The following is a 26,444-nucleotide window of genomic DNA, read 5'->3' on the forward strand; positions in this document are numbered from 1 at the left end:
ACGCACACGCAGCCCAAGCAAGCTATTTCTCTGCGTTTTTAAGTGACTAGCTCAGAAGAGCAGATATTTGCACACTAGGCACCTGTTCAACAGCAGGGTGCTGTAGTGGTACAATTAACAAAACACTCCGCGCATTTTACTCCACGCTCCCTGTGCCAACTCATTTGCAGCTCGCCTTAAAAAAAAAAGAGTTAAAGAAAACAAAGAAGAGATTCCCTAATTTTCCTTTCTTGTTTTCCTCTCTAAGCCTTTTCCACATTAAAGGGATTTTCTGGGAGGCATTCAGGAGAGCAGTGTGAAAAGAGTGCCTGCCATTGGCTGTTCGGCTCCGAAAAATTTGCATATCCGCGTCTATTAAAGGCCCCCAGGAGACGCAGTACGGTTTAGAAGCTGGAGAAACTGAGCCTAGCGCACCGGCATCGCTGGCACCTCTCGGGTTAGGGCAACTATAAGCAATCGGCTCATTTGCCTTGCAGAGCATGCATGATCTGCACCTGGGAGCAGGAGAGTTACCCTCCCATCTCTTCCTGCTTTAGGGGCAGACTCACTCCCTAACAGCTGGACAACCGTTTCTCCGCATCCTCAGCCCCTTTCAGGTTAGCAATTCGGTGCAGGTGACATGGGTCTTGCTAGGGACGGGCGCAGCCTCGCCTTTCCGCCGCGCCTCGTCTACCTCTGCTGGCTGCTCTCGGTCACCCTGTGCAAGACGGTGAGATACCGCACTTATGAGGAGGACGCGCCGGGCACAGTCATCGGCACTTTGGCAGAAGAGATGCACGTGAAAGCGCCCGGAGAGATAAGTTTCCGGCTGATGGAGCAGTTCAGCAACAGCTCGCTGGTCCGGGTGCGGGAGGGCGACGGGCAGCTGAGCATCGGCGAGGAAGGGATCGACCGGGAGCGGCTGTGCGGCCAGTCCCTCCAGTGCGTCCTGGCTTTCGACGTGGTGAGCTTCTGGCAGGAGCAGTACCGGCTGGTGCACGTGGAGCTGGAGGTGCGGGACATCAACGACAACGCGCCGCGCTTCCCCCAGGCGCACATCCCGCTCGAGGTGTCCGAGAGCGCCGCGCCCGGCACCCGCCTGCCGCTGGAGATCGCCGTGGACCCGGACGTGGGCTCCAACTCCATCCAGAGCTTCCAGCTCTCGCGCAACAGCCACTTCGGCATCGAGGCGCAGCCGCGGGCGGACGGCGGGAAAAGCGCCGAGCTGGTGCTGCTGCAGGAGCTGGACCGCGAGACCCAGGCCGCCTACAGCCTGGAGCTGGTGGCCCGGGACGGCGGCAGCCCGGCCCGCGCGGGCACGGCCACGGTGAGCGTCCGGGTGCTGGACGCCAACGACAACAGCCCGGCCTTCCCGCAGGGCTCGGTCACGGTGGAGCTGGGCGAGGACGCGCCGCGGGGCTCCCTGCTGCTGGACCTGGACGCGGCCGATCCCGACGAGGGGCCCAACGGGGAGATCGTCTACGGCTTCGGCAGCCAGGTGCCGGCCGAGGCGCGGCGGCTCTTCCGGCTGGACCCGCTCTCGGGCCGCCTGACGCTGGAGGGGCCGGTGGATTACGAGCGGCAGCGGACCTACGAGCTGGACGTGCAGGCGCAGGACCGGGGCGCCAGCCCCCTGGCGGCCACGTGCAAAGTCATCGTGCGCCTGGCCGACGTGAACGACAACGCGCCGGGCATCAGCGTCAGCCCCCTGAGCGGCGCCCCCGCCGGCGCCGGGGTGGCCTACGTCAGCGAGGCGGCGGCGCGCGACAGCTTCGTGGCGCTGGTCAGCACCTCGGACAGGGACTCGGGCCCCAACGGGCAGGTGCGCTGCGCCCTCTACGGGCACGAGCACTTCGCGCTGCAGCGCGCCTACGCCGACAGCTACGTGCTCGTCACCGCCGCGCCGCTGGACCGCGAGCGCATCCCCGAGTACAACCTGACCCTGGTGGCCGAGGACCTGGGCTCGCCGCCCTTCAAGACCGTCCGGCAGTACACGGTGCGCGTGAGCGACGAGAACGACAACGCGCCGCTCTTCGCCAAGCCCGTCTACGAGGTGGCGGTGCTGGAGAACAACCCGCCGGGCGCCTACCTGGCCACCGTGGTGGCCCGCGACCCCGACCTGGGCCGCAACGGGAAGGTGCTTTACCGGCTGCTGGAGACACAGGTCCTGGGCGCCCCCATCTCCACCTACGTCTCTGTGGATCCGGCCACTGGGGCCATCTACGCCCTCAGGACATTCAACTATGAGATCCTCAAGCAGCTGGAGCTGAGGATCCAGGCCAGCGACGGGGGCTCCCCTCAGCTGTCCAGCAGCGCCCTGATCAAGGTGAGGATGGTGGACCAGAATGACAACGCCCCGGTCATCACCCACCCCGTGCTCGCCAACGGCTCTGTGGAGATCGGGGTCTCCAGCAAGGCACCCCCCGATTCCCTAGTGGCTCAGATCAAAGCCAGAGACGCGGACGATGGGGTCAATGCGGAGCTCACCTTCTCCTTCGTGGCGGAGCCGCAGCAGCAGCCAGAGCTCTTCGCCATCAACAAGAAGACAGGTGAGATCGTGCTCAGGGGGGACCTGTCCGAAGAGCTGGGGCAGGTGTTCAAAGTCATCCTCACTGTGACTGACAATGGCAGGCCCCCCCTTGTCACCACAGCCACAATCAACTTCCTGGTGACTGCCACGGCACCCTCCAGCAGCCATGAGGTGGCCAAGCCAAGCACCTGGGAGGAGAAGGCTTTGGAGTGGGACATTCCCCTGATTGTCATCATCATCCTAGCTGGAAGCTGCACCCTGTTGCTGGTGGCCATCATCACCATTGCAACCACCTGCAACAAGCGCAAGAAGGAGACCGACATCAAGAACAATGGGCCCCTGACGGAGCGGATCAACATCTCCCACCTAGAGAAGGGGATCCAGGAGGATAGCAGCCCCAGAGGGAATGTGTTTGAAGCGCGATCCTTTCCCAGCAAAGCTTCTTTCACCAGCCCAGCCCCTTCTCCACCTGCAGAAGAAATCTCCTCTTCTGAGACCAGCACTGTGAATGCCTGTCTCTACGAGGGTCAGAAACAACTTAGGGCAACTAATGGGGAGGTAAGATCCCACTGCACTCATTTGTGCTTTAGCTTGAGGGACTGGAAGGAGGTATGGGGTGGTTTGGAAGAGGGGAATCTTGATACAGTTGTGATGTTGACATATGTTTATTTCTCCCATACTCCCGATCCCCTCCAGCCCTATGCCTCTGCTCCTAATTATAGCAAAGAATCCACGCCACCTGTGGCCATCTGGAAGGGTCATTCTTTCAATACCATATCAGCCCGAGAAGCGGAAAAGTTCAGTGGCAAAGACAGTGGCAAAGGTGACAGCGACTTTAATGACAGCGACTCTGACATCAGCGGGGATGCCCTGAAGAAGGATCTCATCACTCACATGCAGAATGGTAAGGGTTCGGTCAATTTCACAGCACAGACCGGCTGCAATGAAAATAAAAACTAGCCCAGGAGTAAAAGGATCTATCAATCTATCTAAGGTACACTGAGCTTACTGGACCAGTTTTATAGCAGTCACACTATTTGCATCTTTCCAAGGCAGCGCTCACTGCAGGTGTAGCCCTGCCAGCATTTTCACAGCATGCAACTTAAGTATCTACGTGCATGTTGAGAACATAGTGCAAATTAGAAGCAGCTAGCCTATTATAAAATTCATTTTCAAAAAGCTCTTCCTGCTGACATACATTGTGAGTTAGGGCTTGCTAGCTAAATGGAATAATGATAGCTTGCGGAGTGTGCTTTGCAGCAGTGTCCTGAAGTATTGTTCTTCCACCTCCCCCATCCCCATCATTCTAAGCTTTTGATGATCTGGGCAATAACTCTCTGCTGAACTCAAAATTATGTGGCTGTTTCTCCAGCGATTACAGGTCTAAGGTTTTTATTTGTATTTTTAGGATTATGGGCTTGTACTGCTGAATGTAAAATCCTGGGCCATTCGGACCGCTGCTGGAGCCCATCCTGTGGCCGATCCAACCCTCACTCATCTCCTCATCCCTCAGCTCAGCTGTCCACCTTCTGCAAAAGCACCTCCTTGCCCAGGGACCCACTTCACAGGGACAACTACTACCAGGCCCAGCTGCCCAAGACAGTGGGACTGCAGAGTGTCTACGAGAAAGTATTACACAGAGACTTTGACAGGACAATCACATTGCTCTCCCCTCCTCGCTCTGGGAGGCTTCCAGAACTTCAGGAGATGGGGGTGCCCCTATACCAAGCCCCCTCGACTAGATACCTAGCCCCCCAGACTGACACTAGCGAGAAGGTTTAATGCTACACGCTCCCCATCCAAGCACACACATACACGAACACTCCTAGGTCACTCTCAAGAGCCCTTAAGTTATTGACCAGATTCAGTGTTGTACATATAAATATGCAAGACGTGCCTTAAAATGAAGTTGTTGGGAAAGATTTCCAATCACATCGATACTGTTTGGTATTTGCAAACAAAAAACTGTATGTAGTTAATGTAATTTTTATGAAATGTGCAGTATTTAATTTTTCCCCTACCCTGTTCTTTTGCTTTTAGTTCACCTATGGCCTGCTATTTTTGTAGTGTTTTTAACCTGTATATTGTGTAATGTAATGTTTGTATATAAGGAAAATTCGTTATATTTTTATATAATAAAAGATAAACAAATTGAAATTGTTGCCAAAGGAATTGTCTGAAAGACACAAAATAATAATATCCTGAATTATTTAGAATCAAATAAGGGAAATTCCTCCTTCACAGTGTAATAATAACCTAAGCAACCCAGTGTATTGAGAAGTTTGCCTTGCCAACTGTGACCTGTATTTTTTGAGTCTGTGGTCAATTTCAAGTTAAATGTTATTTAATTCCATTTGGTTTCTGTAATCAGTGTCACCAATAAACACACTAATAAAGGTTTTGTGATGTGTTTGAGGGGTCTGCTTGTGGATTTCATCCTTCAAAGATTACAGCCCTCTACAGGTAAACAAAATCCATTTCTATAAGGAATTATACCTTAATGAGAATTTGTTATACTTCCAGAGTTACCCTTTACTTTTGTTGAGTGGCACCTTACTCCACATTTAGTCCCATTGATTTCAATAGCACCACTGGTGGATGAAGATGCTACTCAACAAGATCAAAAATGGTAGAATCTGGTGGTAAGTTAGTGTTTGTGGAATCTGTGCCATCTCAGTGGCCTATAGCCAGATCCTTAGCTGATGTAAATCAAGATAGTTCCATTGAAACCAGTGGAGCCATGCTGATTTACACCAGTTGAAGATCTAGCCCTTAATCTCCCTTGCCTTAAAATGGTTTAGGATTTGATCCTGCAAACACTTATGCACAAAAGTAGTTTTACTGAAGTGTGTAACTCCATTGAAATAATTGGATTTACTCATCTGAGTACAGTGTGTGTGTTTGTAGGCTTGAATCATTGTTATAGAACATTAATATGTATACACTAGATCAGGGATCAGCAACCTTTGGCATGTGGCTGGCCAGGGTAAGCACCCTGGCAGGCCGGGCCGGTTTGTTTACCTGCCGCATCCACAGATTCGACCGATCGTGGCTCCCACTGGCCACGGTTCGCCTTCCCAGGCCAATGGGGGTGGCAGGAAGCGGCAGCCAGCACATCCCTCGGCCTGCGCCGCTTCCCGCCGCCCCTATTGGCCTGGAGCAGCGAACCGTGGCCAGCGGGAGCTGTGATCAGCCGAACCTGCAGACGCAGCAGGTAAACAAACTGGCCCGGCTCGCCAGGGTGCTTACCCTGGCAAGCCGTGTGCCAGAGGTTGCCTATCCCTGCAGTATATTAAGAACAGAAGGCAAGACGGTCCAATATACATGTGTGAGAATATATCACAATATAGATGTAATAAAACGTCTTTTCAAGAGAAAGAAAAGCTTAAAAAAATTATATTTCACTTTCAACAAACAAACGTTCTTGAATCTTAAATGGAATGACATTTAAGAATTACCAGGGTTGTAGAACAAAAAAAATTTTTTCCCTAGCCAGTTGTTCAAAAATGACTAATAGCTTTTAATACCAGTGTAAACTTTTGCAAAGGACAGCTGCATACTTTGAGTTAAGTTACACATATGCACATGTTTTGCATCAAACAGTAACATTTTGTGCTAGAACATTCGCAAAAGGCAATGCATGTTGGTTTTATTTGCAATTCTTCAGTGAGAAAAGTGTAATATTAATGACTATATTCAGACTTTCTCACACAGAAAACTTAATGACCTTTGAGTTAAAGATACTAGACTCTATGACCCATGAATGCAAATGAAAAGTCATATTTCATCAAAATTTCAGTCATCAATTTCCCTTCTCAACCCAGTTCCCTTCCAGTCCCACAGTGAACATCTCTCCACTGTCATCCTGAACAATGTGTTATGTGCTGACCAAATAAACATATTTGTGTGTTTTGAGAAGTAATATAGGTTTCATGAATTACTTTGTATGTAGGTTTAATAAATTACATTGCCTGTGAGTTTTGTATCATTGTGTGTAAGTGAGGTGCCGTATCAGAAGGCCTGATCCACAGCTCACTGAAGTCAATTGGAATCTTTCCATTGACTGGTTCAGGACTAGACTATAAATGGTGAGTGTGCTGTATGTTTTTCTGTAGTGTTTGGGAAAATGTATGTGAATGAGTGATATGTATCATTGGTGAGTGTTCTAAATTTGGTAGTAATAATTATGTAGCAATTACAGAACTGAAATTTGTATTACATTATATTTAGGGTGGAAGTTAAGGCTGCATGTTGGTCACTAAGCAGGGTGGAACTAAATCATTTTATTGACTAATTTTCCATAGCTCAAAACAGTAATTCTGAATGTAGTGTAATTAGTTCTGGTGGATATTGAAAATTAATCTCTTTGTTTAAATTGGAATGCAGTCCTAAAACAGATAGGAGTCCTTAAAGGAAAGAAACTAGATTATATTAATGTGACTTCCTTAACTCGTATTTCCATACAGTTTCACTGTATATTTTGCTAATATGTGCTCTTAACTTTTTTAACGGACTACACATTTTCACCATATATTAGCCTTGTGCTGCACTAATAACCCTGTAATAAACTCCTACACAAACTAACCCTATAAGCTACTTAAAAGTCTGGTTCTGTGTGTCAAATTCTCTGCTGGCATGACTCCATTCACTGCAATAATGTATTGCCAGCAGAGAATTGGTCCCAACAAGTCTATCACTATGTTAAAGAAAGGAGGTCTTGATGTCCCATGGGGATGGGGATGGACTAGCTCACATATGGTCCATTTCATTGTAGTATATTATGCTGCATTTACAGAAACAATGACTACCATGCAGCTGCCTCACTCTGCTATATGACTGCTACATGGGAGTTCATCTCTACATGACTAAGGGATTGACCCAAAAGAGGAGTTGGAGTCAGAGGACCAGCCGCTCTGCATAACATGCCCCTTTTCAGCGAACTTGAACTTGTGATGCAAATGTTATCATAAGTTACTTTGGTCCTGTTTATAAAGTTGTACCTCTCTTTGAACAGATCACAGAGAGGGTATCAGTGGGGCCAGCCAACGGTCACGCAACAAGGATAAACACTAGGCTGCCATTGTAATGGGAGGTGTTAGCAATGGGGAAAGGCTGGGATCCATGGCTCACTTATTTCCATGGATCTTGGCCTTATATGACAATAAGCAATCTTGGCTGTGGTTGTTTAGTTCTATCACCAGCCCTGAAGCCCAGAAAAAAAAATGCATCTCTCTGGATGGCTAAATCTGCCTTCTGTATGGTTATCTATGAAAGGAACAAAACCCACTAATATCAGATGTCTCTGACACATGCATCATCCACAAGACATACCCATATTTTTGTAAATATTGTCCTCCAACATTGCTTTCCCAGTGTTTGTAATCACCACTTGTCACATTATGTCTTCATCAGGCCCCTATCCTGCAAACTCTTACTCCATCTAGCAGTCTAAAAGAAACCAAATTCTGCCATGGACTTCAGTGGGCTTACTAGCATGAGAACTAGTCACATGAGTAAAGATTTGCAATACGCGAATTCTTCAGATCACAGACGTTGGGAGAAATCCTGGAAATCAATGGGACTTTTGCCAGTGACTTCAATTGGGACAGGCTTTCACTTCTGTATTTGTATTTGTCTAGTAAGAGCAGTGCTTATCTATGGCATTACACATCATGATAGCACTGAGGGCCACAGTTAGTGACCAAAAGTCCCAATGGCTATTCAGTGACATATATGAGTTGGTGGGCTCAGTCTAGTTCTTAGCAAACAGCTGTTCACCTCCCACAAACTGCCAGCAGAGTTGGCATTTTTGTGGCAGTCTGGTCAGAGAGGACAAAGACAAAGAGTTTAAACACCCTGGAGATGGTCTGTCTATAAATTAGATGAGGCATAAACGTGGCCAGAGGAAGGACGGATTTGATGGTATACATTACAAGAGGTTTAGCTGCAAGGCAAGGGGTGGGCTTCATTACAGTGCTGTCATCTCTGGATTCTACCCACAGGAATAAAAACCACTCAAGAGAGAGGTGTGTGAACACAGGGGGAATGTGGCTAGGGTTGGAGGGGACTCAGCCACCCCCATCCTCAACCTCTCTTTTGTCATTTTCTAAGTGACCCCACCACCAGTGAGCATGCCCAACTCGGGCAGGCAAAGCCCTGTGTCTGGCAGCACCAGGGCCAGGAAAAAGGCAGGGAGGGATTGCGTGGGACACCATAGGGAGTAAGGGACCTGCCTGTATGGGAGGGATCTATTTTGAGGGGAGAATCCTGAGGTGATCAGGGGGAAAGGGGTCACAGAGGAGGGGGATCCTGAGCTAACTGAGGTAAAGTGGTGGTCCTGGGGCAAGGGGGGCTCCTGAGGCAACTGAGGTGGGAGAAGAGAGTGCCAGAGAAGAAGGATCCTGAGGTGACTGGGGGGGAAAAGGAGGGTCTTGGGGGAAGGGGGATCCTGAGGATGTTGGAGGGGAGAAGGGAGGTCCTGGTGGAGGAAGGATCCTGAGGGAATGAGGGTGGGGGAGATGGGGTGTCCTGTATGAGGGAGGGATCCTGAGCAAGTGGGGGAGGTAAGGGGGGTCCTATGGGAAGGAGGGGAGCCTGAAGGTATTGGGGCAGAGAAGGGGTGTCCCAGGACAGAAGGGACAGGGCCAGAAAGGGCAGGGTCTCCATGCTGACCCAGACATCAAGTGACACTATGGCAGGCTTCTCCAAATCTGTGAGCAATGAGAGCCAAAGGGCCAGAGCGGGAAGCTGGGCCCAGCCCCGCAAGACAGGAACCCCGCTGTGCAGTTAGTGTGGGCAGTGGCAGATTAGCTACAAGGCCCACAGGGTCTGTACCCAGGGACCCTGGCCAAATGGGGGTCCCCCAGAAAAAATCCGCCACCAGGCGGGTGGGGTGGGAGAAGCCCTTACACCCTGATTCTGCTCTGTGGCAGCAGTGCTGGGCGGGGGAAGCCCCTCCCTCCCCAGCGGCCCCGACCCCCTCCCCATAGCAGCTGTGGGATGGGGGAAGCCCCTCCCTTCCCAGAAGCCCCTGACCCCGTCCCTGGCAGCAGCTGCGCGATGGGGGGAAGCCGCCCCTCCCCAGAGGCCCCAGACCCTATCCCTAGCAGAAGCCATGGGATAAGGGAAGCCCCCCTCCCCTCTGTTGGGCCAGTTCACCATTTTTGTTTTCACAGTTGCTGTTTCCCTCCATTTTGGTCCCCTGTTCTTGTTCATTAGTTGGCACTCTTTTTGAGCTAAGGCGGGGAAAATAGTGGCAGGAAAGAGTCATGTGATATGGGTAATCTACCCGGCAACGGATCATAAAGGAACGGTGCACCCAGTATCAAGGGCTGTCTGCCCCACAGGCAGCCGTGCTTGCAGTATCATCAAGAGAGAAGAGGAGAAGGCTTCACTGACCTGCCCTGGATGCTACCATCTTGTTCCTGCCTCTGTTGATCCTGATCCTGTGTGGTGTCCCTCCTGATCCCGTGTGGTGTTCCAAGTGGTCCTTGGTGCCGTCGTTTCCCGGTGGTTGTTTGTGTTCCAGTCGTGGTCCATGATCTGTGGTGTTGCCGGTCCCAGTGTGTCTCTGCGGAGATGGTGATGTACTTGATTATTTGGTTTTCTCTGTACCCACTTATTTGTTCTGAGGTCCTGGCTTAATGCCAATATTAGGGTGTTAATTACTGAGTGGTTTTATAGTTTGTGGTGATTTGTTTAATAACATACTTGGTTGTTTATACTATACTGCCTCTCCACTGCCTTACTGGGATAAAGGAATCACCACTGGTGATAGATACAGTGGAGGAAAGATCTGTGGCAGGGAGGGTTTTTTTATAAATATTGCCTCCCTGGGTTAAGCTACTATTCTTGTAGTTTTTTCCAGTTAACACCTCCTCCCAGCGGCCCCCAACCCTGTCCCCAGCAGAAGTCGCGAGGTGGCAGGGGAAGCCTCAGCACCCGGACCCCCGCTGCAGCCCTGGGACTGGAGGGGCTCTCACTGCCCGCTGCGGCCCCCCAGGGCCATGGTGTGGGGATAGAGCATCTCAGGTCTTGGGACGGCAGAAAGGAGCAAAAGGGGTTGCGGGGTTGCAGTGGGGGGTGGAATGAGGGGAGACCGTGAGTGGAACAGGGTCGGGCCCCAGAAAAGGGGCAGAAAGGGGTGGGGCTGCGGGCAGGACCGCAGGTGGAAGGGGCACCCCACTTGTTCTGGCCCAGAGCCTCAGGAAACCTTAATCCACTTCTGAATGTGGGGTGGGTTCAGTCCCCCAATGAATACCTTCACCAGCCACCTATGATATGAACTATTTCCCAGGAACATTTGTGTTTAAAATAGCATCTTTGTGAAGCAGATTCAAAACAGGCCATTAATTCATGTCAATATTGCGGGGGCTCGTAGGGGGTTTTCCACCAAGCATGCTCCGAGTAATAACTGCCTTTAGGAACATTCTTTAGGAAACCCATCTCCCTTACAAGGGAATCTCTCAGTAGCATATATGTAGGAAGTGATATATTTTAGAATATAGGTCTGCAGTGCTTGGCAAGGAAGGGTCCAATGCTCTTAGACAAACTGTGGACATGAATTCCACTGGCTGAAATGATTTACAGTGGGTGAGATTTTCAAAAGAGCTCCACATAGATTTAATTCTGCTCCCATTGAAATCAGTGGTAAAACTTCCATTCACTTCAGTGGAGACACTGAGCATTTTTGAAAATCATGCCTAGTTTATTTTTAGTAACCTCACTGAGAACACTGAACTGAGTATACTGACAATATAATGCATACAAAGGTTTCTCACCAAAAACTAGTACCCAACTCATCAAGACAATATTGAATAGCACCAGGCTGGGCCACTAGAAAGCAAGCAAACTCTCAACCTGATGTCCATGTCAATAAGTAAACCACAGCATGGCAGAGGCAAACACCAAGCACTAGTTTATTTCTGCCTCTGCCTCAGACTCTTCCATGTGACTTTGAGCAAGTCATTGAGGGTGCATCCACCCTGCAATAAAAAACCTGTGGCGCTGAACCTCAGATCCTGGGTCACTTGACTCAGGCTCACAGGGTTTGGGCTCCAGGATTAAAAATAGTAGTGTAGACGTTCAGACTTAGGCTGGACCCTGGGCTCTGAGACCCAGCCCCCTTGCAGGGTTTCAAATGAGCAAAGTCAGTGAACTTTGGGGGAATGTCTAGAAGGCAAAGAAGACCTGCCTTCATCCTGCACCTAGGAAGTAAGAAGATAGCTCATTTGCATGCATGAAAATGGGATCTCAGCCAAACTTGTTTGGAAACACTGAAGAGGACTTTGAGCGAGATACATTTCTGTAGTCAGGAGGTTAACCCACTGTGACATTATCTGATTAAAATATGATCATGTAGATCATTATTCCTACCACTGTTATATAATTGTAACAAATCTTATACAGTGTGTTAAGTAAGGCATCAATAGACAGGGTATGATTTGCTGGTTATGATTATGCTATTTGTATGCATGTACCATTTTGGTACTTGAAGTTATGACTGTTGGCTCTATACCTGTATTTCAAAATGTTTGCTCCTGGGTAGCGCCCACAAGGTAGTTACCCAGCACATCTTGGAGGGACTATTCAAATTGAGTGGCCCATCAAAAAAACATTTAACTCGCAATGGAAGACGCCCACCTACCCTGAATGGACTTTCCTGTGAACTTGCTGTTTGAGGTATAGGTAATGACTTCTTCTGAGACTAAGCGGAATCATGCGTGGACATGTGACTTGCCCACGTGACTCCAAACACCATCTTGTCACCTGTGATTTTCCACCAGCTGTGCTGAGCGCTTTGTTTGAAACAATGGATTTCCCTCCACATGGCAGAAGCTATAAAAGGCCCTGAAAACACCTCCATTTTGCCTCTTTCCTGCTCCAGTATCTGGACTATGGACTTATACTAATGGGAGCATTCTAAGCAAGGAATCAAGCTGGCAGTATTTTAAAGAATCCTTATTGAGGCTGCAGGAAAAAAACATCCCGATGTGTAGAAAGAATAGTAAATATGGCAGGTGACCAGCTTGGCTTAACAGTGAAATCCTCGCTGATCTTAAACACAAAAAAGAAGCTTACAAGAAGTGGAAGCTTGGACAAATGACCAGGGAGGAATATAAAGATATTGCTCAGGCATGCAGGATTGAAATCAGAAAAGTCAAAACACACTTGGAGTTGCAGCTAGCAAGGGATGTTAAGAGTAACAAGAAGGGTTTCTACAGGTATGTTAGAAACAAGAAGAAGGTCAGGGAAAGTGTGGGACCCTTACTGAATGGGGGAGGCAGCCTAGTGACAGAAGATGTGGAAAAAGCTAATGTACTCAATGCTTTTTTTGCCTCTGTCTTCACGAACAAGGTCAGCTCCCAAACTACTGCACTGGGCAGCACAGTATGGGGAGGAGGTGACCAGCCCTCTGTGAAGAAAGAAGTGATTCAGGACTATTTAGAAAAGCTGGACGAGCACAAGTCCATGGGGCCAGATGTACTGCATCCGAGGGTGCTAAAGGAGTTGGCGGATGTGATTGCACAGCCATTGGCCATTATCTTTGAGAACTCATGGTGATCAGGGGAGGTCCCGGATGACTGGGAAAAGGCTAATGTAGTGCCCATCTTTTTAAAAGGGAAGAAGGAGGAGCCGGGGAACTACAGGCCAGTCAGCCTCACCTCAGTCCCTGGAAAAATCATGGAGCAGGTCCTCAAGGAATCAATTATGAAGCACTTAGAGGAGAGGAAAGTGATCAGGAACAGTCAGCATGGATTCACCAAGAGCAAGTCATGCCTGACTAACCTAATTGCCTTCTAGGAGGAGATAATTGGCTCTGTGGATGAGGGGAAAGCAGTGGACATGTCATTCCTTGACTTTAGCAAAGCTTTTGATACGTTCTCCCACAGTATTCTTGCTAGCCAGTTAAAGAAGTATGGGCTGGATGAATGGACTATAAGGTGAATAGAAAGCTGGCTAGATCATCTGGCTTAATGCGTAGTGATCAATGGCTCCATGTCTAGTTGGCAGCCGGCATCAAGCGGCGTCCCCAAGAGTTGGTCCTGGGGCCGGTTTTGTTCAATATCTTCATTAATGATCTGGAGGATGGCGTGGATCACACCCTCAGCAAATTTGCAGATGACACCAAACTGGGAGGAGTGGTAGATTTGCTGGAGGGTAGGGATAGGATACAGAGGGACCTAGAAAATTAAAGGATTGGTCCTAAAGAAATCTGATGAGGTTCAACAAGGACAAGTGCAGAGTCCTGCACTTAGGAAGGAAGAATCCCATCCCATGCACTGCTACAGACTAGGGACCGAATAGCTAGGCAGCAGTTCTGCAGAAAATAACCTAGGGGTTACAGTGGACGAGAAGCTGGATATTAGTCAACAGTGTGATCTTGTTGCCAAGAAGGCTAATGGCATGTTGGGCTGCATTAGTAGGAGCATTGTCAGCAGATCGAGGGAAGTGACCATTCCCCTCTGTTCGACATTGGTGAGGCCTCATCTGGAGTACTGTGTCCAGTTTTGGGCCCCACACTACAAGAAGGATGTGGAAAAATAGGAAAGAGTCCAGTGGAGGGCAACCAAAATGATTAGGGGGCTGGAGCACATGACTGAGGGAACTGGGATTATTTAGTCTGCAGAAGAGAAGAATGAGGGGGGATTTGATAGCTGCTTTCAACTACCTGAAAGGGGCTTCCAAAGAGGATGGATCTAGACTGTTCTCAGTGATAGCAGACGACAGAACAAGGAGTAATGGTCTCAAGTTACAGTGGGGAAGGTTTAGGTTGGATATTAGGAAAACCTTTTTCACTAGGAGGGTGGTGAAGCACTGGAATGGGTTACCTAGGGAGGTGGTGCAATCTCCTTCCTTAGAGGTCAGGCTTGACAAAGCCCTGGCTGGGATGATTTAGTTGGGGATTAGGTCCTGATTTGAGCAGGGGGTTGGACTAGATGACCTCCTGAGGTCCCTGATAGTCTATGATCGAGGACTTTCCAATGATTTGGAAGCAATGAGAGCCTTGACTTAAGCCAGCAGTTGATTCCATCACTACTACAAGCCTGATCCAAGAACTTTGCAATTGTTATATGTATTTGATTCCTTTAACCAATTTTAACTTTCACCTTTCTTCCTTTTTTTTATAAATAAACCTTTAGATTTTAGATACTAAAGGATTGGCAACAGCGTGATTCTTGGGTAAGATCTGAGTTGTATATTGACCTGGGTGTGTGGTTGGTCCTTTTGGATCAGAAGAACCTTTGTTTGACTAAACTGGTTTTAAGGAGCCATTCATCTGTAAGTCTAGTGTTTTGATGGTGATACAAGGACTGGAATACCTAAGGAAATTGCTTTTCTGACTTCTTGTTAGGCAGTGTGGTGAAACAGAAGTTTACTTTTGTTGCTGGTTTGATAAATCCTATGGGGAATTAACTACCAGTTTTAGGGTGTATCTCTCTTATTTTTCAGCAGTTTGTCCTGAATTTGGCATTCTCAGTTGTGACCCACAGAGGGATGGTTACACCCACTAGTTAAGTTTAGTCTCCAAAAAGCGTGTTATGATTTTGTCTGATATGTAACCATTTGTTTCTAATGTTCTTACTCACTATTTCCTGAATCTCTAGTCTTTGATCATTCATTTATTCTCATTGTCACTATAAATATACCCCAGTTATGTGGTGTTAAGCAAAGTGCTAGTCCTGAGATGAATCTTACAACCTGATGTTTACACTATTCCTCTGGGAACAGCGGGCCTGGTATTTCTGTGAGGGTTCAGTGGAAAGGGGCTGGACACTACAGGAAACACTGAGAGTGGGTTTGGGGGTTGGTGTGTGCCATTCACTGAACTGCACACAGGAAGCAAGGCCTGCAGAGGTCTGGACACAGTGTGTGTGCTGCCAGAGGCTGGTGGTTTTAGGGAGCCACACCACAGCAAACACAGATAAGACTTCTTCATGCTAAGGACAGGAGGTGGTGAGGTGCCTGGAGAGCATCACAGGAGATGTCAACAAGAAAAGACTAGGAATCACTGGGATTAAGAAATAGAAGAAGAGAACAGATTTTATCTGTGTTGATGTATGTTACCTCTTCCTGGCACACCTCCTTTAAGATGGGATAAAAGGGATTGGTAACTATTCTGACAATCACTATTGCTGCCTACTCTAGATTCTATAGTTAATAAAACTGGAGGCAACCCCCCGAGAAAATGGCCTGATATTCACCAGAATATACACAGTTCCCCTTCAGCACCCACCAATATTATTTTGTAGAACTGTCCCCTAAAAATAACCCTCAAATATTGTCAACTTCATATGAACACCAGCAAAGGCAGCAAAGCTCCATTTCTCCTGCAACAAAGATCCTTCTTCCTTTTTATTCAAAAAGAAGTCAGTTACATTTGGGGAAGTCAGAGAATCCTCAACCTGACCCTTCCAAAAACCCTCTGGCACATCTTAAAAGCAGGTTTGCTTGACAACTGACTAAAGGACAACATCAAAAAGCAGTAAGGAACACTGGTGCTTGTCCAGATGCCTGGACCTGAAATCTTTTTGCATGTGAATCTCCCATTGGCTTCATCTCAATTTCTACCTCTGGAACAACTGTGCAGTCAGCATTTTCCAACAGGTCTACAGTGAGATTGCCCAGAGACTCCAAAGATCCCCCCAAGCTGAGGCACATGGAGCACTGATCCATCTGATCTGTGGATTTAAGACTTGATTGTGCAGGGACACAGCCTCAACAGAACCCACAGATTTATCAGGGAAGCCCATCACTGGGAAAAATGTGGGGCCAGGTGACATGGGAAGTAGGATTCTGCTGGGGTTGATGCCAGCTACCTTCTGTTGACTTCTATGTATGAATTCAGCATGCTGTTGAGTTATGCATGATGAGATGAAATCTGATACATCCCATAATGCAGAGCATGGCAGCATGCTAAATTGAAGCACAGTAATTAATAACAGCTTTCGGTTAGTATTATTAGCCTCACTTTACATGGGAGGAACACTAAGACACAAGAAGATGAAGTGATTTGCCCAAGATCCTACAGTAGGTCTGTGACTAGAACCAAGGTCTCATCACCTACAGGCCAACACAAAGTCTACTGTCCTACAATACAGACACAACCAAAGATAGAGGCAGCTGAGTCCACCAAAGAATTACAACATGAAACAGTAGCAAAGGGGCTTCCACCCGCTTAATATGAAGGAAGAAAAGACCACCCCCATAGCATGGTCCACCCCAGCCAAGATCACACTTAGAGGCCTTTCCTCTCTCTTTGTCCTCCTGTCCCTTGGCTTTCCTGTATGATGCTAACAGGCAGGTTTAGTCAAGACATTCAAACAGGCTTATAAATTCTGCTCTGGAGCCCACCATGGTTAAGGCTTTGTTAGATTTTATCACATCCACGTGACCTGATTTTTATTGGAGGTTGTTTTTTTTTTTATTATTATTTAACCGCACAACTGATTATCCATGTAACAACTTTAATCAATTATCTGTGGCAAAGAACTTCTATGCAAGTTAATTAGCATCATTCTTCCCTGACCTAGCAATATCAGATTGCATCATAGAAGAGCTTAACTTTGAAACGGCAACACACTTCATTAAAAATAACTAATAGCTTCAGGGTGTAAAGATGTAAATGTTCATTTTCTTAATGAGAAAAAAAGGAGTGGGGGCACACACAGATTCTACCTGTCTGTATTCATTATACTATGAACACATGGGATGACTCACATCTGCAAAACTCAAGTTTAATTAACAGGCTTATTTTACAATGATATTTCTCATTACACTAAATTAAATGTTTAAACAGCCAGTGCAAACATTTTGATCCAAGACAAAAATGCTTGCACGGTGCTAGTTTAAGCATTTAATTTATTATAATCCTTTCCATAGGAAATGCCTTAGAAGTTGGTTTTTAGACCATGAAAGGCCATTAATATTATTTCTTCTGGTCATGTTTAATCCAAGACCATCAAAAACGTTAGGCATGAATGAAATTGAACTGGAAGCAAGGGTGATAAATGAGATAGTAAAGGAATTTTCCTTCTTCACTGGCTGCTCCGGAGCCTGAAGCAGGTGCCAGTTCTGTAGCTAAGCTAAGCTCTGTCAGGTTGCATTATCATTAAGAGATCACACAGAAATTAATCAAAGAATGTGTGTGAGTCCAAAGCATGTTTTATTCTGTGATCTCTTACCTTCACCCCATCTACCCTACTTCTGCTCCCCATGGGGACAATTTCTGGAGATCTCATGCAATAAGTGTGCTTTATTTTAAAACCCTGTAACCACCAAAAATTCCCCTAAGGATAATTTGATAGATGTAAATCCCAATGAGATAAGAAGCGCAAGACAGCAACATCCCAGTGCTGTGGGTTGCCTGTGATGAATAATGTGGCTTTTGGACTGATGGAAAAACTCCAGTATAACTGCCCACCTCCCTCCTTTCAGGGACATGGAAGCCAGTAGGTGGCGCTGTAGTTCTTGCAATCTTTGACCTGTTTGACATGGACAGTCCAGGACACAAAGGAAGTGAGTGGATTTTTAACTTACAAAAATAGTAATGAAGATAATTTAACAAATGAATTGAGGTGGCATTATGATACTTCTGCAAATCCTACTACATGAAAGCTGAAAAGCAAAACCATAGGTTTTTCTGTAGGAAAGAAGCAAATATGATATTACAAAGCTTTAAAATTAACTTGAGTTCCTTTTAATTTTATTACATTTCTGCCCTTGATTGAATTTGTGTAAGATGCTAGGCTGACTGTAGTGAAATCAGAACCCTTCTTTAGGCCCACAGAACACATGTACGCTTTCCTCTCACTGCCCCACTAGGGTGCCTTGAATCCTGGAGATATGAGAGTTGGTTCAATCTCTGTTAAGTCTTTCCTATGAGACTGCTGAGAAATGTGATTATTTTTTCTATGTGTGATTTGGACACCTGGTTATTGAGTCCATCGACTGCTTTCACACAGGCTGTTAAACAACCATCAAATCACAGAATCATAGAATTTCAGGGTTGGAAGGGACATCAGGAGGTCATCTAGTCCAACTCCCTGCTCAAAGCAGGACAAGTCCCCAACTAAATCATCCCAGCCAGGGCTTTGTCAAGCCTGACCTTAAAAACCTCTAAGGAAGGAGATTGCACCACCTCCCTAGGTAACCCATTCCAGTGCTTCACCACCCTCCTAGTGAAAAAGGTTTTCCTAATATCCAATCTAAACCTCCCCCACTGCAACTTGAGATTATTACTCCTTGTTCTGTCATCTGCTACCACTGAGAACAGTCTAGATCAATTCTCTTTGGAACCCCCTTTCAGGTAATTGAAAGTAGATATCAAATCCCCCCTTATTCTTCTCTTCTGTAGACTAAATAATCCCAGTTCCCTCAGCCTCTCCTCGTGAGTCATGTGCTTCAGCCCCCTAATTATTTTGGTTGCCCTCCACTGGACTCTTTCCAATTTTTCCACATCCTTCTTGTAGTGTGGGGCCCAAAACTGGACACAGTACTCCAGATGAGGCCTCACCAATGTCGAACAGAGGGGAATGATCACATCCCTTGATCTGCTGGCAATGCCCCTACTTATACAGCCCAAAATGCCATTAGCCTTCTTGGCAACAAGGGCACACTGTTGACTCATATCCAGCTTCTAGGTCCTTTTCTGCAGAACTGCTGCCTAGTCATTCAGTCCCTAGTCTGTAGTAGTGAGTGGGATTCTTCCGTCCTAAGTGCAGGACTCTGCACTTGTCCTTGTTGAACCTCATCCGATTTCTTTTGGCCCAATCCTCTAATTTGTCTAGGTCCCTCTGTATGTTGTCCCTACCCTTCAGTGTACCTACCACTCCTCCCAGTTTAGTGTCATCTGCAAACTTGCTGAGGGTGCAGTCCACGCCATCCACCAGATCATTAATAAAGATATTGAACAAAACCGACCCCAGGACCTACCCTTGGGCCACTCCCCTTGATACCGGCTGCCAACTAGACATGGAGCCATTGATCACTACTTTGTATTGTCACAAATAGTAACAACTAGAGAGAGGCCAAACCAGAACCTTGGTTGTTTGGGATAAAACATGACCCATATCTGAACCAAAGCATGGCTTCCTTAGCACAGCTCTAATAACATGGTCTGAGACTCTGCTGAGCCTCTCCATTCAGCCAGGGGGGTCTAATGGAGCCAAGCTACCAGGAAGCTGAAGAAGAAGTAGGTGCAAGGAACCATAGTTGATGTGGGGGGGCTCTGACCTCACATGTACTATCTACCAGGCGTGGGGGCAGGTCCCATGTCCTATTCCATGGGAACAGGAATCTCCTCCACCCCCTACATGGGAGGAAGTCAGCAAGAGAGTCCTCAAGAGCCCTTTCCTTGTGAAATTTCTGCAGGAAAGAGTGATTTGGACCTTACACTGTAACGTCCCATCAGGGCCACCTAGAGGATTCAGGGGGCCTGGGGCAAAGTGGGGGAGCTGCGGCGCTTGTACTCACCCAGCAGCGGTCTGGGTCTTCGGCGGTGGGGGGCCCTTCAGTCCCTCCTTTGGCTGTCTTTGGCAGCACTGAAGGGCCCCCCCCCCCGCCACCAAAATGCCGCCGAAGACCGGACCGCCGCCGGGCCAGGGCTCACGGGGTCTGGGGCAAATTGCCCCACTTGACCCCCCGCCTGGGCAGCCCTGCGTCCCATTGGACCAATTTCAAGCCATAGCAGTGTAAATAGAAAGAATAGTGTCATTTATCAAATTTCACATGCAGAGAGGGGTAGGTGTACAGAGGTGAGAAATCTTGCTAAAGGTCAATAGAGATCTTATGTGAGATTCATCAGACATCAGAGCAGTGTGAAAATACCATGGAATTAAAGCTGCAGAAAGAGAGGGAAATGCAGAAGAGGATTTGGGGTGCTGTTTTGCTGATGATTCTATTTTCTATCCCATTTACTATTTTTATTCAGTTTTGCAAACGTAGACCATTCAATATTATGCAGCCATGTCAACAGAATGACAAAATAAGAATGATCAACCAACCAACTATGAGATGCTATTTTTCCAATAAAATATTAAACCGAGATAGTCAGGCAAGTGGAAGCAAACAATCCAGCCTTCCTTTTATAAGAAAGATAATGGTTTTGACTAGCATCATTCATTCATACTCTCTCTTCCTTCTACAATATAAAGCCACAAATACACTGGCACTGATGTAAATAAATAGTATTTTGGTGCTGTATAAAACCTGTTGAATTTGCCTGCATAGTCACTCCAGTTTAGTACATCATTAAAAGGTGAATAATCCAAATTAATAAGTAAATCTCCCTAGGGAATCTAATTATGTTGCAAAGAGCACAATCAAAATGCAGGTTGTTGATCTATTTAGTCAGGTGACAATGAACTAGAAACCAGTCAATGCAGTGACTGGTTCATGCTGAATTAGTCCTCAGCGAAGGAGAACCAAATAAATATTTCCTGGCTTTACCTTAGTTGAATGATCACACACCAGAGTTGTTGGGTTTGTTTGTTTGTTTTAAACAGACATCTTAAATATTCAGATACAAACTACTGAATCTACCCACACTGCAGAATTAAACTCAGGATCTGCTTATGATCTGACAAATATTCTGCCAGCAGGTCTCCATTTATTTTTGGTTTTTTTCTTCTTCACAAATCACTGCTTTTACAAAAAATAAGCAGATTAACAAGCTGATCCCTCTGCTTAACTAATTGGCAGTTGGGAACAGCAAAAATTCATTTAAGTTAGTAAGATGGTCATTACAAAAATATCAGCTGAGTTTGGAAACTGGGAGTACAGTCTTTTTCCTAGGATACTCAATGGGCAGCTTTATCTAGGCCACAAAAGGCCTTAGGTATTTCTTAGTGCATTCAGGTTTATTCATCTGTTGTTTCCTTAGTGTAGATATTCAGTATATCTTTCCAGCAGGCAAGAAACTGAGACTTCTGTATACAAGTTTCATCTTCGGAGACTGTGAAAAAAAAATCCCATTAGTTCATTCTGGTACAGTAGATGCAAAGTGTGAAAAACCTCCAAATATGTAGATTTAAAAAATAAAACACAAAACTCTTTCTTCCCTAAAAGGGAGTTGGGGAGATGAGTGGGCTACAGAAGGTCTAGACTTTGATTGTCGAGATGCCTAAAAAGAAATGGTGGCCTGGGGTTATTTTAATCAGGTTGCATGTCAGCTTGCAAAATCTCTAAATTAGCTACTGCTCGAGGAGATAAAGATGTTTTTATTTCTTGAAGAATGCAAACAGATTGCTGTGACATGTTCTCAGTCATTATGACAGATCAGATCCACTCTTTGTGCTGTGAGTTTGGGGGAAAAAATCAGCCACTCTGGTGATTCCTACGGAGATTTGAGTATCTCCGAATTTGTAAGAGACATTGACGGAGTTTATAAAAATCCTTCTGAAAGTGAAGTTTATATGCAAAGACTCTGATAAAAGAGATTGACCGTAATTGGGTAGCAAGTTTCTTTCACATTTTTAATAACCTCCAGGCCTTCATAGCAGTCTGATGAAAGGGAAGTTGTGAAAAGAAACAATCTCTATTTATGCAAAAACCCCAATCATATCTTGAGCTGTGCAGAAAATGACAAGAAACCAACTCAGCCTTTAAAAAGAAGGATTCATTTTCCATTTTCTTACTGACTTTTTAAAAACTAAGTTTCATGGGTGGATTTCAAGGGAGCCAGGTTTAGCTGTTCGATTAGCCACGGTCTCAGGAGTCATAAGACCTACATTCTATTGTAGACTCTGCCACTGATTTTGTGTGCCCAATTTTGGGATGCCTGACACAAGAACCATAGGCCTATATTTCCAAAAGTGGCCTGTGACTTGGGGTGCCCAATTTGATGTCTCAAGCAGAGCACCCAAAAACTGAGGCATCCACATTTTTTAAATATGTGGCCTGTGTCTCAGGTCCCCCATTTGTAAAATGGGGCTGATGATATTTACATACCCATACAAATTGCTTTGAGATCTATGGATGAAAAGGCACTAGGTACATGTCTTTTAGGTCACTCCTTTCACACATTGCAGTTCTGTCTGTGTGGAGCTTCTCTACTATTAGCAAGGAAATAATGAGTTGTGAAAAAAGCAAATCATAAGAAGTTTTTATAACAAAGGACAAGGCAAGGAGGAAAGTCAGGAACGGTAGAAGTGACTATTTTTAAGTGTACTCCTGTCATAGGTCTTCTCCCCCACTTGGAGCTGTTGGGTTCCAAGATGGAGACCTGCATGGACTCCTCTAAACTAAAATCCTAGTTTAGATCTGGTTCTCGCTGCCACCAGTCAGTTTTCTAAGTGTCTGACACACTGCCTGTTCCCCCAAAAACTTCCCCTGGGAACACAGATTCAAACCCCTTGAATCTCACCAGAGAGAGAGAAACAGCCAGTTCCCCTCCCCTCCTTCCCTCTCTCCAGCCTGCTCCGGAGAGATACACACCGAGTCAAATCCTTGACTCAACACAAAGAGGGACTCCCCTCCCCTTCCCTTGAAAATGCAAACAAGAGAAGAATCAATCAAGTTCTAAAAAGAAAAAGAAAGAAAAAAAAGTACACTCTCTCTGTATTACCAGGATGCAAAAATACAGGGTCTAACTTATAAAAACTGGAGAGACTTCCCCCTCCCTCCTCCTCAGCATAATCAGTAACAGCAACAGAAATAAAGAATTTCCTTCAGCAAACACACAATTGCAAATGTAGAAATCAAATTATAAGACTAATTCGCCTTTCTAATACTTACTATACTGGATAGTAGGAAATACTCCAGGAGAACTTGGAGACATGTCTGGCCTCTCTTAGATCCAAAGAGAGCACACAGAGCAAACAAGGAACACAGACAAAGCCTTCCCTCCACAGAGATTTGAAATTATCCTGTCCCTTGATTGGTCCTCTGGTCAGGTGTTTCTCAGGTTACTGAGCTTGTTAACCCTTTCCAGGTAAAAGAGACCTTAACCCTGATCTGTTTTAATAACAAAGGACAAGGCAAGGAGGAAAGTCAGGGACGGTAGAAGTGACTATTTTTAAGTGTACTCCTAACAGACCACTGATGGAGCAACTGTATGAGAGGTCAGGATAACAGACTACAGCTAGTTAACCGAGGGCTCAGTTCTGACTCCAGCTATGCACCTGTGAAAAAGAACAAGAACCTCTCTCCTTATGTCTCTACACAGGCTACCCAGAATCTGGTTTTAAGTCTGTAGACCTCAGCCCATTTGCTCAATTACTCCCTTCCCAGAGCAGCTAGGTTGGGAGGTGCAGAAGTGAGTGGGGAATGGGTGAAGTCTTGGCTCCACCCTCTATCTGGTGGCCAGGGCAGTTGAGCCAACCTGTAAGGGGATAGTAACTTACTATTGATGTATGTCCTAGGTATCTTCCCTGGGAAAAAGAAAGAAGCAGGAGAAGAGTTGTGATGCTGAAGTATGTCTGAAGCACAGTGCATCCTGGGAGTAGGGCAGCTTCCACACCACTCTTTGCACAGGGCTATGTGAAGTTAAAGTCTAGCCCAAGGACATAGAGGAGTTATTTAGAGTGCTACGTGGAGATAGAATTAGAAGTTATAGGGTTAAATTAAGAAAAGAAAAACAGGATACCATGAAAAAGTCACATGCGAGTGAAATGTTTGCATTCAGCTATCAGAGTTGTACCCAAGAAGTGGAGTAAGCATCATCCCTTGGGACTTTCAAAACTAGATTGGATGAGGAGCCAGAGAATGTGTTGTGGGGACAAGCCCACACTGGCAGAGCAATGGTTGTTTGCTAGTTTGCTAATAGGTTGTTTGCTAGTTTTTCCATTTCTATGATTCCACAAGTGAAAAGAAGCTGAGATTGTTTCCTCCTGATGCAAACTGCCACTGGCTTTCTCCCAAAGGCCCTATCAATGATAGCAGAAAATCCTCATCTTCCATGTTATAAGAGCTTTAGGATTTTTCTTTGGCTTTCTGCCATCATATCTTGTGGGAACCCAGGGCAATGAGGCGGTGCCAGAGCCCAGATGTCATTGATCTATTAATTCCAGGGGACAGTCCCCTGGGGTAAGAATCTTGCTGAAAGTTCTCCAATTAAGAGGCTTACCTTATACTTTTGCCTCTGCATATCCATTTTGGAAGGTGAACCTAACATATTTTAGTCGTTGTGCCTTCTAGTTAAATTACTGGAAAGCCTGGGATGTGAGTGTGGTGCTATTACTGGTTATACAGTATAGTCAGCACACTGACTCCACTTGATTTTGCTGATAAAGTTGCAAGATAAATCTTTTGACTCTGCATTCTTCTTTCATCAGCATTAGCCCCAAGAAGCCCTCTGATGTCGAAGTCTAGTGACTAGAGCAAAGGTTTGAGAACAAGCGTCCTGAGTTCAAATCTTAATGAGTCTCTTGTTCAGTGTATTATAATTAGATCTCAGGCACTTGACCTCTTTGTACCGCAGTCAACTCTGCTTTAAAACTGGCTAAAGGGTTGACCTCATGGAAACCAGATGCTGCATCTCAGTTGAGCCTGGAGTCAAGATTTTGTGGGTAAATAGATTAAAATTGTTGTTGATTTTTCTTTTTTAAGTCTGTAGCGACCCTGATACAATGTCATTGTAATGTCTGCTTTTGCCATTTCGGTGACAGTCTCTGGGGGGCCCCCGTTTCAGTGTCAAAATAAAACAAAGTGATGTCAGAGAAAGCTATATTAGAGTAAAAATAATGGCACATAAAACTGCACAAACAAGGCCACACAGCACCCTGAGCTTAGGTACTCTTGTGCCTAAGCATTTCAGCACAGGCAGAGCTGAGTCCTACCCTGGCCAGTGCAGAGATGAGGAGCAAAGATGGCACAATCCCAACAGCTGGGGGAAAAGATCCCTCAAAGTGAGCCTGGGCTAGAAGTTCAGGGGTGCACTTTGCTGCCTTACTTCACTGCTCTTGCCAGTCTCCTGTGATCTACATCCAGCCCCTGGTTTCTGCCTTGCTCCTGCTCCATTCCTGATCCTTGCTTCATCTCTGGTTCCCACCTCTATGCTCCACGCCTGACCATTGGCTACCAGTCCCAGCTCCGAGCCTGGTTCATCTTCTGGCTACCAACTCCAACTTGACTTCCAAGCCCTTATTCCAGCCCTCCCTATTGGGCCAGACTGCCTACGCCCCAGTTCCTAGCAGTAAGTTGCTGCCATGATAGGGTCTGACTTTGTCACGGGGTGGAGCATTTCCCTGCAATATTACACAGCATCCTTTTCTTTGGGATTCAAGGTCAGGTCCCAGAAGGGCAGTTGCATTAGGGCAAGACTTACAACTTGGTGGGCCCCAAGCAAGAGTGAGGCCCCCAAGCTGCTAGGGATTTGGATCAGACCATGGATTGCCTCCTGATCTGGTTCAGCTGCCAGAGGTGGGTGTGTCTGGCAGTGAGATAATTCTTCTTCCTTTTGTCCTCCTGCCAGAGATAATGATTGGGCAAAGGGCATGGGATGTGGGTCACACCAGTGCCCATCTACTTACTTATGCTTAAGATTATTCACAGGTTTCTTTACCTGGCATGTGGAGAGAGTGTCTCTTGCTAGTCGTAGCTCATTTCTGATCAGTATCTGCAGCTTCAGTGGTGGTGAGTGCCCAGATTCTGTCCTTTCCTGGAGGTGGTGGCGGCAGCAGCAGCAGTAATAGCAGGAGAGATGTATTCACTCCATTGCAGTCCATCAGTCCAGCCCTGTATCAAACCAAAGCAGTAAAGAAGCGGGCTCCATGTTAATTGCACAGGGTCACACAACAGCTCAATGCAGAACTGATTAATACTGTGATTTTTAAACCTCTCCGGGGCCCCCTTTGCAGTCTGCTTAGGCCACTTCCATATAATGGCCAACCTGTTAGACAGCCATCAGGGCTATGTGTGCTTAAAGAACACATCTGTTTGGAGAACAGTAATCATTCTCTTTCAGTACCTAGGGCATATTTATTAAATACAGTCA

At 46.4% G+C, this 26,444-nt stretch overlaps 1 protein-coding gene and 1 long non-coding RNA gene across 2 annotated transcripts in view; one reads left to right on the plus strand and one right to left on the minus strand.

Annotated features, from left to right (window-relative positions):
• Nucleotides 1–26,140, minus strand: part of LOC123368046 — a 28,251-nt gene extending 2,111 nt beyond the window's left edge. The window contains exons 1-2 of the long non-coding RNA XR_006578673.1: nucleotides 26,013–26,140; nucleotides 9,908–10,079 (exon numbers count right to left, since the gene is read on the minus strand). This is a non-coding gene — a long non-coding RNA (uncharacterized LOC123368046). The remainder of the gene's footprint in view (nucleotides 1–9,907; nucleotides 10,080–26,012) is intronic.
• LOC123368020 (protocadherin-8-like) lies at nucleotides 404–4,828 on the plus strand. Its single transcript, XM_045012458.1, has 3 exons — nucleotides 404–3,067; nucleotides 3,206–3,413; nucleotides 3,918–4,828. The coding sequence occupies exons 1-3, from the start codon at nucleotides 620–622 to the stop codon at nucleotides 4,289–4,291; spliced, it is 3,030 nt and encodes a 1,009-aa protein (XP_044868393.1). The 5' UTR covers nucleotides 404–619; the 3' UTR covers nucleotides 4,292–4,828.
• Nucleotides 26,141–26,444: the final 304 nt, after the last annotated feature.

This window comes from Mauremys mutica, chromosome 1 (genome assembly GCF_020497125.1).
Source record: "Mauremys mutica isolate MM-2020 ecotype Southern chromosome 1, ASM2049712v1, whole genome shotgun sequence".
Taxonomy (NCBI): Eukaryota; Metazoa; Chordata; order Testudines; family Geoemydidae; genus Mauremys; species Mauremys mutica.

Excerpts from the sequence above, each read along its gene's own strand:
- LOC123368020 (XM_045012458.1), top strand. The coding sequence starts at position 620 with ATGGGTCTTGCTAGGGACGGGCGCAGCCTCGCCTTTCCGCCGCGCCTC. Across the intron at positions 3,068-3,205 it reads TTAGGGCAACTAATGGGGAG|CCCTATGCCTCTGCTCCTAA; the intron begins GTAAGATCCCAC and ends GATCCCCTCCAG. Across the intron at positions 3,414-3,917 it reads CATCACTCACATGCAGAATG|GATTATGGGCTTGTACTGCT; the intron begins GTAAGGGTTCGG and ends TTGTATTTTTAG.